We start from the raw sequence: 18716 nt of genomic DNA on the forward strand, positions 1-18716 counted from the left end.
AGTGTTTCCCAACCAGGGATATGCATACCCCTAGGGTATGTGAGCACATTGTACGTATAAACATTTGATATTTATTTTCTCGGTCAATAACCTGTGGCGCAGCGGCTCTGAAATCACAACAACCGCGTATGAACTCAAGGGTTTAATTAAATCTCAGATCACTGATGAGAAAGAAGGAGAAGGTAAAACTGCTATAGTGGCTATGAATATTATTTTTGTTCAGTGTTTTGTTCCTGATGTGTGTAGTCTAAATGCCTGTTTAAAGGGATTTATTCAAAGGAACTCCACTTTTTTTATTAGGTAAATATTGTAAGAGTTATTTATTTATAAATTGCCACTGCGGTAAAGGTCTACGCAATAGGCCTATCCGTATGGCAAATATGTGCAAAACGTTTCATATGGAATTGTATGCTTTTATCTGACTTTGACCAATCAGATGCAACCTTAAATGTGCATCACCATCCAATAGCTAGGTGCATTACTAACACAAATTATATAAATTGACAGTTATATTACAATTAATTAGCTCTGAATACATTGACCCTACTTATTGTGCTGCATGAAAAAAAAATTATGTCTTTCATTTGATAATTAAAATAATATTGAATTAATATTCAACACTCACATCACATGTTTTTCTAATATCTTGCAGCCCTAAATCCCGATATGACAAAATGGTTCGGGGGTACACAATCCGGAAAAGTTTGGGAACCACTGACGAACCATTGTGTGTGTACTGTTTGACTTGTTCAATAAATGCACACTATAATTGTTATAGGGGGCAAATGCTTCCTATATGAACAAATCAGTCAAACATCAAATCCTCCATATTTTAATTCAACACACACACCGATCATAAAGTTAACCTACATAAGTACAGAAACACTGTCTTTTTCCTTGAAAAAGTGAATTGAAGTGAATGGGAGAGTGAGTGCCAAGGGGAGGATGGGCATGGGATACGTCACGTGCCAGCGTGCCTGTTTGTCTGAGCGTGTGTGTGCGCGTTAGTGTGTGCAAAGCAAATGACGCCACCGGAAGGTAATTATGTCACTAGCTAGATTCTAGCAGTCCATCACAAGCGGGTCGCAGTGACTAAATTTGATTGACAGCACCCCCTTCGTGAGGGCCCACTATAAGAGGCAGGAGGAGTGGCTCTGTGCTTCAGTCGGTGGATGCAGTCACTCGGAGTGGGATTCTCCTGCTCCGATCCTGGAGGTGCCGCTTTGTCATATCGCCTAAACGTGCTGCCTTCCTTTTTCAAAGTTATTGCTGGATTAAAACGTTTTTAGGTAAGTTGTGATGCTTTTGCAAGGCCACGTACGGATACTAAATAATCCATAAAAGCTCAGTGTGTGTTAAACGAATATTGTATTGCATTGATTTAAAAATGAAAATGATCTCGTTTAATTGATATTGTTAAAACAAGTGAAGGCTGCAAACTAATAAGGCAATTTCTGTTGTATTCGAAGGCAATATGATACTCAGATACTTGCTACCATTATCGCTCCTCTTCCTCCACGCGCTCGCTCAAGGTAATTAAATTACTTTTGATTAAATAGCTCCTTAAAAGTGATGCATTTTAATTGTAAGAATTTTTTAATTTGTAGATGGCGAGCAGGAGGACGACACCTCCTTCGACTTGTTCGAAGTTAGTCACATCAGCCGCAGGACACTTGGGGCCAAACAGTTCCGCGGCCAGAATTCGGATGCCCCCGCGTACCGCTTCATCCGTTTCGACCACCTGCCCCCAGTGAGACCCGCCATCCTCGGGCAAATCGTACGCCAGATCAAAAAAAACGAGGGCTTCGTGTTCGTGGCCAGCATCCGCCAGGATCGCAGCTCTCGGGGCACCCTGCTGGGCTTCGAGGATGCCGACGGCCGGCGTCAGTTTGAGATCGTGTCCAACGGACGCGCCAACTCCCTGGACCTGGTCTACTGGCTGGAAGGAGCCCAGAACATCGTTTCGTTCGAGGACGTGGACCTGTCCGACTCCCAGTGGAAGAACCTAACGCTGCAGGTCCACGGAGAGAACGCCAACCTATATGTGGGTTGCAGCCTGGTGGACAGCGTCATCCTGGACGAGCCTTTCTACGAGCACCTGCAGGCCGAGGGCAGCCGCATGTATGTGGCCAAAGGAACCATCCGGGAGAACCACTTCAGGGTGAGTTAGGCATCATGCACTGGTGCTGGTTCAGACTTTGTTGTTTTGATTTTCAATTATGGGTTAAGTTCATTTTAACCAACAGTTTGTACATTCCAGAGCAACTCATTGTTCCACATTTAGACTCTAAATTGCAACGTTCCATGTACCAATGAGTGAATGTGTGTGTTATGTGAGAGTGCAAGAATGAAGAAGCCATCGTTTGTTTTATACATGCAAGCATGAATAGATGCTGGAAAATAGGGGGCTTATAAACATTAAACAATGCATGTTCTAATCTCCCTGCTCAGCCCCCCCCCCCCAACCCCCAAGAACTACAATGTTGTTAATAGCTCAACAGGACGTGGGTCTGAGGTCGGAAGGTTGAAGGTTCAAATCGCGCTGTTGAAGTGCCCTTGAGCAAATTGCTGAAGCCACAAACATCTCACCTTTGAGCTGCCCTCTCCCTCATTCTCTCGCTTATCTGCATGTGTCAGTGTGTATGAATTTGACGGTGTCTTGCTCCTTGTATTGCAGAGGGGAGTGAAAATTATATTTAAAAAACAGAAATAGCATGAAAATGTGAAATTTTGTAACATCCAATTTTACTGGATGCCGTGTAGAATTCCCAACCCTCTCTCTCCATATATATATATATATATATATATATATATATATATATATATATATGTATATGTATATGTATATGTGTTTTATTTTAATCACAATACGAAAATAAACTGTTCCAGCATAAAAAGGCATACAGAGAACATGTAATATGTTCAAGAGTAACAATATAAGATGGTAGTTATATAGGAAGTGACTGGTAGAACAGCGTGTCCACTGATCCTTAAAAATCTTCAACTTTATTTTCCAAAATTAAGGTATTAATTAGAAGCACTGAATGCAAACATTTTGTTAATGTAAAGTTTTGAATTTATATACGGTGTCCTTAAAAGTCACAAAATTGGACTTCCTTGTCCTTGACTTCCCTTTAGAATCTTATTGTTCACCGTGCAATGATTAAAACACATGTACACAGATAAATAGATGCATGCTGCAGACAGATGTAGACATGACAGGATAATGAGCATTTCGTGTTACCAAACAGGGTCTCCTGCAGAATGTGCGTTTCATCTTTGATACCACAATCGAGGACGTCCTGCTGAGTCGCGACTGTGAAGTTTCCAAACAAGGTAAAGTGTATTCCTCCTTTCTTTCTTCTTTTTTTTTACCCTTCTTAAATTACTGTACAGCATGTCCTTTGGTACCTAAAGCAGCAGTCCAAAGAGTTCCCCAATGTGTTCAACCAGAGTGGTTTCTATTTGTGTGACCTTGAGAAGCCAAAGGTTGTGTCAAATATAATTATATTTGCAGATGTGGGCCAGTCTTTCACGTGCAAGCGTGCAGTCAGATCAGAACGGCAGTAACTTCCCACACCAAAGTTTCACTGTGTGCGCTCAGCTGACTTACAATTTTAACTATATTTTTAAAGTGGGTCAAAGGAATTGCAGATTAGATGTGTGGCAAGATTTCCCAGCATTACCACCAAGAGAAAACGTAGTTAGTGGCCTGACGGTCGTGAGGTGATACACGCACACTATTATTTTCACTGCACAGGACCTGCAGTAAAGCCCCGGGAAAGAAAATCCGAAAGGGAAAGTGAATACCACACTGCGGAGTGAGCCCCGACATGCAGCTGCTCATACGCACGCACACTCAGTGAAGTCACAACGTTGGCTTATTACGTTGCTTTTCTCAACTCAATCAATGCTCTCATGAGAAATTGAAGCTGCTGATCCTCAGCGTTGCTCAAAAGGACTAAATATGTGTCTAATCATGTTACTGGTCTCCCGATCTGGATGCAGTGGGACAAAGTGAATCCATATGAGGTGTGCTTTGTAGCCCTTGGCTTAAAAATGTCTGTTTTACACAGACTGAGGAGAAAAAGGGTGACAAGCTAATCATTTTTGGCTTTTGGAGAGAAAAAAAATGCAGTGTGTGTGTCTCAGGGAGTGAATGGTATGTGAATCCTTTCATACTTGTCATGCACACGCAGCATGAAGCCCTCCCGAGGTTTGAATGAATCCAGCAGACCAAGCAGGAAAGAAAACACAACTTTTTGCTCGAACTGGTTTGTTGTCCGGCAATTGATTTAGAGTGCCCTGGTCTGTCATCAATCTTTGCCTATTTATAATGCTTGGTACAAACTTTTACTTTCTCTGTCGCGCATTCACTTAAGTCACCATGTCATAACTCCCGTTTTGTGGTTTCAGGAAGAAAAGCAATCCTAAAATGGGTGGAAGTAAAAGCTTAAAATGTCATGTGGCTTATTGCACCATAAAGATGTCATTCTGTATGCATGTATGGCATCTGTGGTCTTTCTACTTTGTGCTTCTGAGATCACAGCTTGCTACCAGCAACAGTTTCTCATTTGGCTGGGTGGCTCCAAGAAATACACTTCAGCTAAGTTTTAATGGCAGCACGCAACATTTTTACAGTTTTCTTAAAGAGAAAGTCAACCCCCAAATTGTTTTTCAAGAATATGTTCTATTAGCCATTTCAGCAGGCGGTCAGTTTGTCAACTGAAATGACATCGTAGTTTCTCAGGGCTCAGGTAACGAACCAATCACAGCTCACCTGTTTTCTGAAACTGAGCCGTGATTGGTCGGTACCTGAGCCTGGAGTAGTTGTGATGTCATTTTCAGTCGACAGAAGTGACAAAATGGCCGCCCCCTGAGATGGCTAAAAACGGGTGGATTTTGCTGCTTAACTCATATTCCACAAATGCAGTATTAATCAGAATACCTTGTTTCAACTAGTGGACCTGCATAGAACATATTCTTGACAAAAAATGTTTGGGTTGATTTCAAGTCAAAAGTTGTAAATGCTAGTGGAAGTCGAAATCCACAATCACAATGTATCTCACCATGCATTGCTTCAAGAAACACAGACAAAATACAGTGGATGCCAGTGGTTACAAAGTGTATTTTCTGTGTTCAATTGATATAACGTCCCTATTTAGTTGGCTGACATAATGTAGATCTCACCATCAGACATACCCGCAATGTAAATAGCAAGCCAGGTCAGTGTTTACTGAACTGTACCGCTTGGTGGAAATGTAGCTTGACAGCCCTCAAAAAATCTTCTCGATAAAGGAGCATCAACATGACAAGAAAAGGAGAGCTACTACTGTGTGTTCATTTGGATTAGTTATATTGTTTCTGCTTCGTGATCTCACTGGAACATCAAAATATAGTATGTAATAATATGTAAATTCATCTGTGTGGTCAGTTCATATTGTGCATGTCCACTTATCCGAAGGGTCATGGAGATTTACGACACACGGTTTTCTCATCACAGAGGAGAACACCCACATTTCAGAGTTCTCCACTGCTGCCCACTCCCTCTACCCCCACCAACTCCTCCCACTCTCCCTCAGCTAACCGTGGAAAGATTAACCGTCTCTTTCACTGCTGACGGAGCATCTGTTTTTGGGAACACAATAAACACTATAATCCTCACATTGTCGTGCTTGGCCTGGAAGAACTGGGAAATCCCTGTGTTGCCTGATCATTTTACTTCTGTTTTCCATCCCTCTGATGTCTCTTCTGTTCCAGATGATGCCAATATTGTGAGTGAGAGCACAGAGATCGTGGATGTGAGTCCTTCCATCACCACCAATATCATTGGCCAGAAGAGAGATGACGTGGGCTCAGAGATGTGCGACCGCTCCTGCGAGGAGCTGAGCACCATGTTTCAGGAACTGAATGGCCTCCGAGTGGTTGTCAGTAACCTCATTGACGGCTTGCAAAAAGTGGTAAGTAGCAAAGGATGGCCTGTTGTAGCCAGATTTTGCTCAGGATGATATATGGATGACTATTCATTAGTTGTAGGAAGATGCCATGGAGTAAATGAAGGAAGAGGACATTGTCCTGTCATTTTAGGAGTTTAGAGGTTACGAGGTAACCCGGATTAGTTTAAAAGCAAACAGAGTGACCGCACGGCTGTTTATAGCCACCAGAGGAAGCTCAACCCATATGACTCATGTGATGTGTGGCATTGTGTGTCAGACAGATTTTATGACATGCTACATGTGGATATAGGAAGTGTTCCCCGGGCAGTGTTGGGGTCCAGTCTAACGTCTGGCTGTGTTTAAACAGCCCATGTGTTTCCTCTGGGAGCCTCCCAGCAATAAGTGAGTCTGGGCATGAAGCTTGGAAAAAAATGGCCGAGATGAGAAGGGTCCCTGAGGCTCTTCCAGACCGAGTGGTGTCTTCAATTCTAACGCCGCGCACTGCTGCCTCCCTTCTTCAGCACACAGACACAAAATTTTGGCAGCAGTTTATCACCTGACACTTGCCAAGTGTGCAGGAGTCCAGCCACAGACTTTACTGCTCTCCAATTGGGTTGGAGGTTACAATGAAAATTTCGTAACTATTTCACTTTTTGTTATTTATAATAATTTGAACCACATTTAAAAGTATTTACATTGTCTCATCAATCATTCCTCTTTGTGGTCTAGGTGATTGATGGATTTCTCTCAAAATATGTTTCCACTAGGACTGTTTTTTGGTGCAAGAATTGTTTGTTACTCGTGCTTGATTATTATCCAGTATCCACTGCTTAGCACAGCTGCAGGTGCCTACCTTAATGAGACACAGGAAGCTGTTATATTATTATGATTGTGACATCTCTTATTTCAAACTTGTCTGTGCTTTTTGTATGTCAGACGGAGGAGAACACCGTCATGAAGGAGGCCCTTGGTAAGATGAAGAACACCAAGGAGAAGAACATGTGCTGGCAGGATGGCCGACTGTTCGACGACAAGGAAGACTGGGTTGTAGACAGCTGCACCAAATGTACCTGCCAGGTACAGTAGAGCTGACTCAAATGGAAGAACTTCATTTCACCAGAATGTAGTACAAAAACTGATTTCAAAAATTTAGCACTCCGTTGTGCTGAGGCTGGGTTATTTTTTTAGAAATATGAGAATGACTGCTTCTGTGAAGTCCAAGTACATACACAACTCCCACATCGATATCCAAAATATATTGAATCCACACTCCACCACAAATATAAATGGCAGCCAAGTATATTCCCCTCCAAAATACCATATTTTTGGTAATTTTATCTAACAACAACAAAAAATTCCCCAAATAAATGTTTTGTATGACATTGCATTCATTTTTGTTGTAAATTCTTGTGACAACATTGTGACAAGTTATACAGAATTACTATTCATTTAAATTGCCGTGATTGTGCATTGATCTTATTTATTCTTGATGACAGGAGTCCAAAGTAGTGTGTCACCAAATTACCTGCCCCGCGGTGGCCTGTGCCAGCCCTACATTCGTTGATGGCGAGTGTTGTCCTGTGTGTCTGCGTAAGTACTTTGTAGCAACTATTGGGAAATCCAGGTACAGAAAGTAAAAACCCTGCCACAGTTTGTCTTTAGCCACAGGTGCTTCAAGTAAATGAGCTCAGTTGAATAGAAGCACCTGTGGCTAAAGCTAAAACTGTGGCGGGGGTTTTAACTTTCTGGACCTGAATTTCCCATCTCTGCTGACAAATACATGACATCAGACGTGAAGAAAAAACTCAAACCCAGACTCAATAAAAAAATTTAAAAAAACAACAACATACAAGGAAACATCATACTTTTACACATGATTGCTAACGGACTGAACATGTGTTAGCGATCATGTGTGTACAAGTATGATGTTTCGTTGTTTTTTATTGAGTGTTGTTTTTATTTTTTTAATTATGTCTTATGTCATGTTATGTTTGTCACTGTGTGCCTTGTCCTCTGTGTGCTCTTGCTGCAACATTCATTTCATTTTGAGGGACAATAGTTTCTGATTCTGGAAACTTTTTACATATACTGTACATGGTTTCATCACTTTATAGATGCACATATGTCAATTGAAACAGTTCAGTTTTGTTCATTATATTTGTGCTTATAATCTTGTCTAGCAAAAGGCAGTGAGCATGGCTGGTCCCCGTGGTCCGAGTGGACAGAGTGCACAGTCACCTGCGGGACAGGAACTCAACAGAGGGGAAGGTCATGTGATGCAACCAGTAACCCCTGCACAGGACCTTCGATACAGACTCGCAAGTGCAGCCCAGGAAAATGCGACAGTCGCGGTGAGGATATGACTCATCTTTACAATCTATTGTTATTTTTGACAGTGTCCATAAAATGTGAAGGGAGTGATGTGCAGATTTGGGCATTCTGGCTATGTATCTAACGGACGCCCGTTTTGCTGACGGTTGATAAATGACGGGGAACATTTTTAAAACAGACGGATTTAGCATAGACGGAAACCCCTTTATTTAGTCCGCCATTCGTCTGCAGTCCGTCATTAGCCTATTTTTTGCAGCCTATTTTTTGGCCTCGTCGAGCGCGGGAGGAAAATATTGAGTTGTTACTGCTTCGGGGACAGATATGAGTGAGGGACCTGGTCTGTGAACAGGCTTCCAAAGCACAGTGAGTCACCATTTCTGTTCAAATAACATCCAGTGTGGGTAGAGGGTTGCCAGTGAAAGTTTAGTGGGACTCGCTGACAGACGGCCGTTTAAAATTAGAGGCGGACCGGCCTATAGACGAGTACTATTTCCCCCCCCCCCCCCCCGGGAAAAAAGGCGAATGACGGAAGGGTACCCACGCTGCAGACGGATGACGAAGAACTCACGCTCGATGTTTAGTTAAATGCCCAGCTCTGGTGGTGTGATGTACTGTAACTTTGGGAAAAATTGGGGAAAAAACTGCAAAGACCACCAACGAGATCTCCTACAGTGCAACATTCCAAAGTGTTGTTAAATCTCAATGAGGTTGGATTGCATGGTCGGCTTGTAGGGTGTGCCCAGTAGAAGTTATGTCCAATTAAACCACAGTGACTCACTTTTGGCTGTCATGCAATATTAATGATTCTAGACGTTTTATATAAAATATAAGAGATTTTTGCTACATATTGTTGGCTAAATTCAACATATTGGCTTCTTGAGAGATTGAGGGATTGTCCTGTTATTTGTTGAGGCTAACGCTACACTGCATCTGTGGGAGTGGCTGAATTAGTCGAACCGCTGAATGATAGCTTCCACAGCGTGATGTAAACACTGGCACAAGAATCTTGGAGCATCTTTGAAAGGGAGCTATGGCCTCCAACATCACATAATATTTACTTGTAGAAAATGTGGTTGCCATTTTTTTTTTTTAAAAACCTTGGCAAATTAAGACTGCTTTTTTTTCTGTTTAGACTCAGTGGAAATCTTAGAGGATAATTTGCATTTGTGCTGTTCAGTTCGCCAGGATGGTGGATGGAGCTTGTGGTCACCATGGTCGTCCTGCTCGGTGACCTGCGGAGACGGGCAGATCACCAGGATACGACACTGTAATGCCCCCATGCCTCAGCTGGGGGGGAAAGACTGCGTAGGGAACGGCCGAGAGACTCAGCGCTGCACTGCGGAGCCTTGTCCGAGTGAGTATCGCAGCAGCATTTCCTCGTGCCTCACAGCACGCCCGAGGCAACATGTGTTTTGGACTAGCCGCCTACAAGAAATATTGACCCAAATCTCGCTATGTTTCTTGTAGTGTTAAGTCCCTGGCGTCTGACTCACTGGCTACTCCCTAGAAACTGGACCTCGTTTTTTTTTCTTAAAGTATCTGTTCAGTCAAGCACTTTAATCCTGATTTTTCAGAATGTATCTGAACATACATGTGCTTGGTTTCCATGTAAACGGCCCCCCAGGAAACAGTTCTCAAAGACAACAATAGTGGACTGCAGCAAAGTTACTGCATTAGTGTCAATATTTTGACTTCATTTTCCAGCAGCCATTAAAGCCGACCTTTCAAAGGCTATTACCCGAGTCACTATCCTGTGCAAAAGTGGGGTCTTGAGGTCAACTTGCAAATTTGCCTGCTAAGTAGGAAAGATGTAATAGAGGCAGAGTACCTCCTGTTTGTAAGGTGATAGCCGCATTTTTCCATGTATATACTGTACACAGCCCTGAATTGTATATTACATTTGGTCGTTATCCTGGAAATCTACCCCCAGAAATCTTGTTTTTATTACCATGATTTTGTAATGTTGGAGAATCTGCAAACACTGCTTTCTAATGTGCTGCTGGCACAAAATCTCTGTGTTCTCTCAGTCGATGGAGGTTGGGGGCCTTGGTCTCCGTGGGCAACCTGCTCAGCAACATGCGGTGGCGGGATCAAAAGTCGGAAACGTGAATGCAACAGCCCTCATCCTCAGTACGGCGGCAGGAAGTGTATCGGAGAGGTCAACGACAGAGACAGCTGCAACAAAAAAGACTGTCCTGTTGGTAAGATCTTTTTAGATTATGAATCCTTTGATTCCTTGATACATTTTCAGATCATGAAGATACTTTTTTTTTTAATTATATAAAATTGCATTTATTTAAATCCATTTTGAAATTTACCACATGAATCCCTTGCAGATGGCTGTCTGTCTAACCCGTGCTTTGCGGGAGTGGACTGCAGCAGTTCTCCAGATGGCTCCTGGGAGTGTGGGCCATGCCCAGCTGGTTTCCGTGGAAATGGCACCCACTGTGAAGATATCAATGAGGTAAATGTTTTTTTGTCCTAAGACATATGTAAACAAGAGGGATATTTAATTCTGATCCATGTCACAATCGTCTTTTTTAAATTTTATTCCCTCCTCCTCCAGTGTGACATGGTGTCCGACATTTGCTTCAACGTGGGTGGACAGCAGCGATGCGTCAACACCGATCCAGGGTTCCACTGCCTGCCCTGTCCTAAACGTTACAAGGGCACCCAACCTTTCGGGATGGGCGTGGAGGCGGCTAAGAAGAACAAGCAGGTAAGGCATAGGTCTTGTTGATTTTGATAGACAACGGAATAAAAATCTTTGAAACTCACTATTTCCACAGCAAAAGCTACATATCATACAACGTCTCTTTGACTAAGCTACTTTTTGCCCCTCCCTTAGCTTTTGCAGATGCTCGTCTATAATGCCATGCCCCAGTTGCACAGTTATTTGATTTGGGCATACTGGAATTGTCTCACCGCTGGCAGAGAATGATTCCATTTCAGGGTTTTTGATCAAAGGCCTGCTTTCACTGCCACTCTCTACTCTTTGAGCTCATGGAGTGGCTTTCAAAGCAGAGTCATATTTTGGTCCGGCGGTAATGAGTGGCAGCTGTGAGTACCTTATGAGGCAGTGGTGAGCCACAGTGGGATGTGTGATGCATTAAGTGGGATTCTATCAAATCAGCGACACTCTGAAGTACTTTGTCTAAAATGTCTTACTTAACCATCTCAATTTGGAGCTGACATTATTTTGAAATGCTTTTTCCAGATGTGGCAGATGGCAATAATCTCAGACCATTGCACCCTTAACCCCATTTCTTTTTTGTCGCGCAGGTGTGCGAGCCAGAGAATCCCTGCAAGGACAAGACACACAATTGTCATAGATCTGCTGAATGTATTTACCTCAGCCATTTCAGTGATCCAATGTACAAGTGTGAGTGTCGCACTGGTTACGCTGGTGATGGCTATATCTGCGGGGAGGACTCTGACCTCGATGGCTGGCCCAATCAGAACCTTGTGTGCGGAGCCAATGCCACCTACCATTGCAAGAAGGTAGCATATGTCGTTCTATTGCCTCCCGTTACATTTTTTTTCCCCCCATGGAAACCAGTCAATAATTAGAAGCCCCCCTTCCGCTTTTTCAGGACAACTGCCCCAGCCTGCCCAACTCTGGTCAAGAAGACTTTGATAAAGATGGCCAAGGAGACGCTTGTGATAAGGATGACGACAATGATGGAATCCTGGATGAGAGGGTGTGATGTGTTTATTTTCTATACATTTGCACACCTGACTTTGTCCTCTGGACATGCAGATTCCTCTAACAGGTGTACTTTGTCAACCTCAGGACAATTGCGCCCTCCTTTACAACCCTCGGCAGTCTGACTTTGACAAGGATGAAGTAGGTGACCGCTGTGATAACTGCCCTTATGAGCACAATCCTAACCAGATTGACACGGACCACAACGGGGAAGGGGACGCCTGTGCTGTAGACATTGATGGAGATGGTAAAATAATTCCCAAACTGTGATAATACATTTCCACTGCTGTGCCCTCTTAACCCAGAATCCACATTTATTTTCGTAGAAATCCTGAATGAGAATGACAACTGCCCTCTCGTATACAATACGGACCAGAAGGACACAGACATGGATGGAGTTGGCGACCAGTGTGACAATTGTCCCCTGCTGCACAATCCTCTGCAGGTACCGTATAACACACTGCACCGCAAAGGTTCTACAGTTCTCCATACGCCTAATCCTTTGTGTTGTCCCAACAGATGGACTTAGACAACGACTTGGTGGGAGACCAGTGTGACAACAACCAGGATATTGACGAAGACGGCCATCAGAACAACCTGGACAACTGTCCGTACGTGGCCAACGCCAACCAGGCCGACCACGACAAAGACGGCAAAGGAGACGCATGTGACTTTGACGACGATAACGACGGTGTACCTGATGACAAGGACAATTGCAGACTGACCCCCAACGCAGATCAGCTGGATTCTGACGGTGAGGATCAGAAGTTGTTTGGGGCTTTTCATAATTTTCATTACCCATAAACCCAAGATATCAACGCAATGACTAATTTTGTTCCCTACAGAAGGCAATACATCACACGTATTGTCCACCATTGCCACTTTTTTCAGAACACAGGTTATAATTATTGATATAGTATCAATAATTATAACCTGTTATAATTATATATGTATACTGTTTTATAATTATAACCTGTTATAATTATTGGTTGTTAAACGGTTATAATTATTGATACTATGCTAATGAGCAGTAAAAGTGCTCTCCTCTTTCATTTTAATGTTGAATATATTTTGAATAAAAAACGGCGAGCAGCCACCTGGTCAAACGATGGCTCAAGCATAGGTGTCAGTAAAGTGCATTTTAGACTGGTTGCCACCAGCCCCAAAAAATCAAGAGGAATAAGAAACGCAGTGGAAACTAGAGTTTCCATACGAAGAAACACTAATTAATAGACTGGCACCAAAATTTGATAAGTAGAATGCAGTTTGATTGTCCATGACCATGTATTTCCAGTTCAGTAACTGTGGATCAAGTTAATTATATAGTAGTCTGTGGTGTTCAGTGACACACGTGAGGTTTATTGAGGCGATTTGAGGGTGTTCAAAGGGAAAGTCACATTTTTGACTTCCATCTTCAGAATAACAAATTAAGAAACAAGTTGACAAAGCAATTAAATATATGCAGGTCGGACTATGTAAGTATCATTGAGTGTAAATACACAAGTCAGGCACACGCTTCTGCACACATCAAAATGCACCTGTGATGATGCCACTCTCACTCATCTGCTGTTCAAGTTTGCCTCGAGTTGAGTTTTGCTGATGTCGCGCATGAAATGCGACAGTGGAAAGAGTGGAGTTCGGTGTTGGCATCGCCGATGTCATTCCACATGACTTCAGCCAGCAGCCCAAAAGGGCACACGCCAGCTTGTTAAGTTTTTATTTGTTTTAGTTTTGCTCTTGATTAGTTTGATGTGCCCAAATTGTGAAGGGTTACCTGGAGTTTATACAGCTGTGTGTAACTGGAAACAGACTGCTGCGGAGGAAGGCCCTGGTCACCGATGCGTTCACTCTCTTCACAGCTTGTCAGATAGTGTTTATTTGACAGAAGTGTAGCCTCGTGTGCCATAACAAACATGATGACAGAAAGCAGCGAGCTACTTCCATGCGGCGGCCTTCATGACTCACGGCAACCTTTCCACTGGGAGCTCCAAGCCTGCTGTCTGGCTCAAGTGGACTTCGGATATCATCAGTGATAGTTATCACGCCATGACAAAAGATGGCTGCTTTAGCTTCAACGACTTGGAAAATGTGGCTAATTATGCTCACTGGCCACTTCATTAGGTACAAGTCAGAAAATGATCCTTTTGTCTTTGACACACAGTCGAGGACAGACCACCACCAAGGAACCATCCACGAATGTGATTTGTGTCCATCCCTATACAAATTTCCAGTGCGATTAAATTCAAGCCTGTCTCTCTTTTTTTTTTTACCAGGTGATGGAAGAGGTGATGCCTGCAAAGATGACTTCGACAATGACAGTATCCCAGATATCCTGGACGTGTGTCCAGAGAACAGCGACATTAGCATCACAGACTTCAGGAAGTTCCAGATGGTCCACTTGGACCCGAAGGGAACCACTCAAATCGACCCCAATTGGGTGGTGAGGCACCAGGGCAAAGAGCTCGTACAGACTGCCAACTCTGACCCGGGAATTGCCGTAGGTGAGCATTGCTCGTTAAAACTGCGTAAAATTACAATTGGCAAAGCAGAATAATTTATGCAAGGTCATGTTTTTCTCTTGCGCCACCAGGCTTCGATGAGTTCAGTGCTGTGGACTTCAGTGGCACGATGTACGTCAACACAGACAGGGACGATGACTATGCGGGTTTCGTTTTTGGCTACCAGTCGAGTGGGCGCTTTTATGTGGTGATGTGGAAGCAGATCACACAAACCTACTGGGAGGATAAGCCCTCCAAGGCCTTTGGCATCTCTGGCGTGTCCCTCAAAGTGGTCAACTCGACCACCGGCACTGGAGAGCACCTCAGGAATGCTTTATGGCATACGGGCAACACGCCTGGAGAGGTAGGCTCCATTTTTAAACATGTTTTTGTTGGCTTGAAAGGCTCTGATGTTTATTTGCATGTTATTAATTTAACGTAGGTACGCACTCTGTGGCATGACCCCAAAAATATTGGCTGGAAAGATTACACAGCTTACAGGTGGCACCTCATCCATCGACCAAAAACTGGTTTCATCAGGTAAAATATTCACTTCAAGTTATTATTTTTAATAGAGACTGTCAAATTGTAATCCTATTATTAAACACAATGAAATGAATACCTCTCTTGATACTGCTCTTGTATTGCGTGTCAGTAGCACAGCATTCTGATTAATATTGCTTTTGTGGAATATGATTTAAGCAGTAAAATCCACCTATTTTTGTCCACCTCAGGGTGGCCATTTTGCCACTTTCTGTCGACTGAAAATGACATCACGGTTGCTCAGAGCTCAGGTAACAACCAATCACGGCTCACCTGTTTTCTGAAACTGAGCCATGATTGGTTGCTACAGGTGCCATTTTCAGTCGACCGAAAGTGGCAAAATGGCCGCCCCCTGAGATGGATTGAAAAAAACAGTAGATTTTGCTGCTTAACTCATATTCCTCAAACGCAATATTAATCAGAATGCTGTGTTTAGACTAGTGGGGGCGCATTGAACATAGTATTGTAAAGAACATTTTGGGGATTGACTTCCACTTTAATGAAAAATTGCTTACAGCAATTTGTCACGTTTACAGGGTTGTTGTTTACGAGGGTAAGCAGATCATGGCTGACTCGGGACCACTTTATGACAAGACATTTGCTGGCGGAAGGTTAGGATTGTTTGTCTTCTCACAAGAGCTGGTCTTCTTCTCGGACCTCAAGTATGAGTGCAGAGGTTAGTAGAAAGCATTTGAAATATCTATTTAATCCTTAAATGGACAAATGGCCTTTTTTTCATGAGTTCATGGTTTTCATGAACTTGTAGGCATTCATTTCCTGTGTGTAATGAGCACAGCCTGGCTCTATAACAACATGGTCTTTTGGGATATATTGTGTTTATTTCAAGGCAGTGTGTGAGAAATGGGAGCTGTGTGTCTTTCTTGATATCAGCTATATAAATACAGGGAAAGTCTTGAGTGTGGAATTCAGTTGTTTTTTTGTTTTGTTTTTTAAATAAATTTTATCTTAGCGTACACTGTAGTTGTAATAAGTTGAATGTGCCACACCAGAGATGTACTCTGGTTCTGAGCTTTGGAATTAGTACAATGGGCTTAAATGAGGTAGCCGTAGTTGTGCATCTTTTAAAAGGAAAGTGAGGTAATTAAACAGTCATTGTGAATCCACATGGAAATATCAGAAAATTAACGCAGAAGATCAGGCTTTACCAAACTTTCATCTCAAGCCCCAAAGTAAAAATGTGGTTTACTTACAAAACTATCTAAATCTCTTCATCATGTATTGCCATTTGCCACATGCAGCATTGACATATGCAGTGTTCAACATAAATGGCCAACAGCCCAACAGATGTTGTTCGCAAGCACAGCCTTGAGTTTCTTTTCAGAATCAATATTTTCTATGGCTTACAAACTACAAAATACTCCCACGTGCGCACAATTGGTTCCAAATAAGATTTGTCAATGTGAATAAACAAATACTTAAGATACAGATTGCAAGTTCATTCAAGACCATGTTGCAAAAATGAGTCAGTGCCAATAAAAGTCTCAGCAGCAAAGCTATATTTTAGACTACAAAGATTACCATAATTCAACCGAGGGTGAGTCTAATCATCATCAGAATTCTGGAACTTGGTCTCGTGTTGACTGAGAATCCAGCAAACGGTGCTGTGGATCCAGATAAAGGGAGTGAATCCAAGATTTGTTCTCCCCTTGTTAACATTGCAACACTCTTTTCAATATTTCCCTAATCCCACCGTGAGTAATGGGTGGATGCTTGTGTTTAAAATCAGGCATATGTAAAAATGCTCTGCCTCACCAGAAGCCTTCAATTGTTTATACAGTTCTTGTCTTAGCTCTATTTAGACTGGCAAGTGTGAATATTGGCGTACGCAGAGTTTAGATATTACAATTTATTTCTTTTTTCTGAGCAGCAGTGTGTTTGTGTGTATGCATTATTGCACCAGGGAACCAGAGGTAGAGAAAACCTCTTGCTTGATTTCATGTGATATGAGAAAAGTCTTACAACATGTCTTTTGATATTCAGATGAGCTGGAGTTGCCGACAAGGTTGCCAAGGTAACATGGTGTGTGTTACGTGTTGTTTTGTTGGCCCGAGCAAATTTTTCAAAGATAATGTCATGCTGTTTTTGTGCTTGTCAGCTTTTTTATTGTGTACAATGCCCCAGATGCATTGTGGAAGACCTTGTGAGCGTGCGTGTGCGCCTGTGTTTGTACATTATGTGTGTTTCAAGGACTTCCAACTTTCTGTCCCGCATTGAAGTGTGGAAAAGCCTGCAGCCTTCTTGCAATCACTCGTGATGCCCGTGCGCCACGTGCACACGTTTGTTTCAGCGCTTTTGACTGCGAGGCTCTCACCCAGCAGTGCTGTTGTTGTGCGTCTTGATTACAAACACGCAAGTAATAGCCGCGATTTCCTCCGTGTTTCTGCAGATAACTGAATCAAGATGGCGAGCGGGGGATCTCAAAGTAAACATCACATCGTCACTGACTGCATTTTGATGTAAATGAGACTTTCCATGCTCTTCCATGTCTCCACGCTGGAGAGGAAACCATGACTCTGATTTCACGTTTTGCGGGTGACTTGTTTGTATACGCTCGCCTCACCGCCGGGTGCGCAGGAGGACGGACATGAGTGGACGGGTGGCAGAAACTATGCAGAATATTTCATTATAACTGATGTACTTATGACAAAATTTTTAAAGGATTCATTGTACAACCACTTAGATTCTGTATGTGCTTTCCTACACGATATGTGACCCAAACTGTGGTCTGTTTGAGGCTCTTTTTCTTGGCTCCTGTACAGTATGTCACAATAACAGTATCAGTAACCAAAACATCATTTTACTGTTCCAAGTCATTTGTCTTAATCCTGAATGTGGACTTGAGTGAACAATTATTTTTAAAAGACATTTTAGTAAATGCCAAAGATGTTTATACTAAGTCTGTATTATAATTCCTTTTGTAAATTATTTATGCTTGTTGCTTGTTTTGTTTTGGGTATTTGTGCATTTTCTTTTTCTAGAATTTGTATATATTATTTATTTGTTTACACTGACAAAGCGCATAATTGAGAACCATAAATGTCCAGAAGAAGTAATCACGTGTTTACATTTGCCCTCAAAGGTCATGCAACTGAAACACTTTCGCGGCAGTTTACCTTGGCAGTAACATTTCTTCAAAAAGAAGTGAAATAATCTAAATGTTTTGGAGGCTCGCGTTCACCTTAATTCTTTGGATCATAACTATGGTATGTGCTACACAGTGAGACATTATCGCATTAACGGCCAAGTCGGAGCTTTAACATGTAGCCATTATGTGCAATGGCTTCATTAACAGAATGAATATTCATGTATTGTAATTTGTAACCAATTCTTAAAAGAGTTTATTTGTCTCGGTAGAACTTATGTTCTTCCGGGATACAATTGCGACGTGGTCATTCCCTTGCACAAAATGTTAATGTCAATGTTTTATTTTGTAAGATTGTTCTTTTTCATAAATAAATCATTTGTACACCACTGTGGTTGGACTGTTATTTAAAAAGAACGATTTTAATTGACGTGCAAAACATAATTTCAAATTCGTCTTAAAGTGAAGCTTTGATAAGGATTTAGTTTCAGTTTAAGTAAACGTTAGGCAAAAATTCAAGGTAGCCAATATTGTGTGTTGTTTGACATTAGAGTGACATACTCCACAATTTATTCCGCCTCATAGTCAGCTGGGATAGA

General features: G+C 42.3%; 1 protein-coding gene across 3 annotated transcripts; it reads left to right on the plus strand.

The window, feature by feature from the left end:
* Positions 1 to 1021: 1021 nt before the first annotated feature.
* On the plus strand, positions 1022 to 18506 carry thbs2a (thrombospondin 2a). Of its 3 annotated transcripts, XM_086044516.1 has the most exons (23): positions 1023 to 1289; positions 1470 to 1532; positions 1608 to 2161; positions 3252 to 3336; positions 5761 to 5960; positions 6873 to 7013; positions 7433 to 7526; positions 8117 to 8287; positions 9445 to 9621; positions 10295 to 10468; positions 10604 to 10731; positions 10834 to 10986; positions 11550 to 11768; positions 11861 to 11968; positions 12061 to 12220; positions 12300 to 12418; positions 12493 to 12727; positions 14247 to 14474; positions 14564 to 14835; positions 14914 to 15011; positions 15551 to 15690; positions 17016 to 17046; positions 17422 to 18506. In XM_086044516.1, the coding sequence occupies exons 2-23, from the start codon at positions 1475 to 1477 to the stop codon at positions 17423 to 17425; spliced, it is 3549 nt and encodes a 1182-aa protein (XP_085900642.1). In that variant the 5' UTR covers positions 1023 to 1289; positions 1470 to 1474; the 3' UTR covers positions 17426 to 18506. The 3 variants fall into 3 exon arrangements, with proteins under 3 accessions (XP_085900643.1, XP_085900642.1, XP_085900644.1); XM_086044517.1 differs by lacking the exon at positions 17422 to 18506 and having other exon boundaries at positions 1022 to 1289; positions 17016 to 17050; XM_086044518.1 differs by lacking the exon at positions 17016 to 17046.
* The last annotated feature ends 210 nt before the right edge of the window (positions 18507 to 18716 follow it).

This window comes from Filicampus tigris, chromosome 11, assembly GCF_054856515.1.
Source record: "Filicampus tigris isolate MCC_2025a chromosome 11, RoL_Ftig_1.0, whole genome shotgun sequence".
Classification (NCBI taxonomy): Eukaryota; Metazoa; Chordata; class Actinopteri; order Syngnathiformes; family Syngnathidae; genus Filicampus; species Filicampus tigris.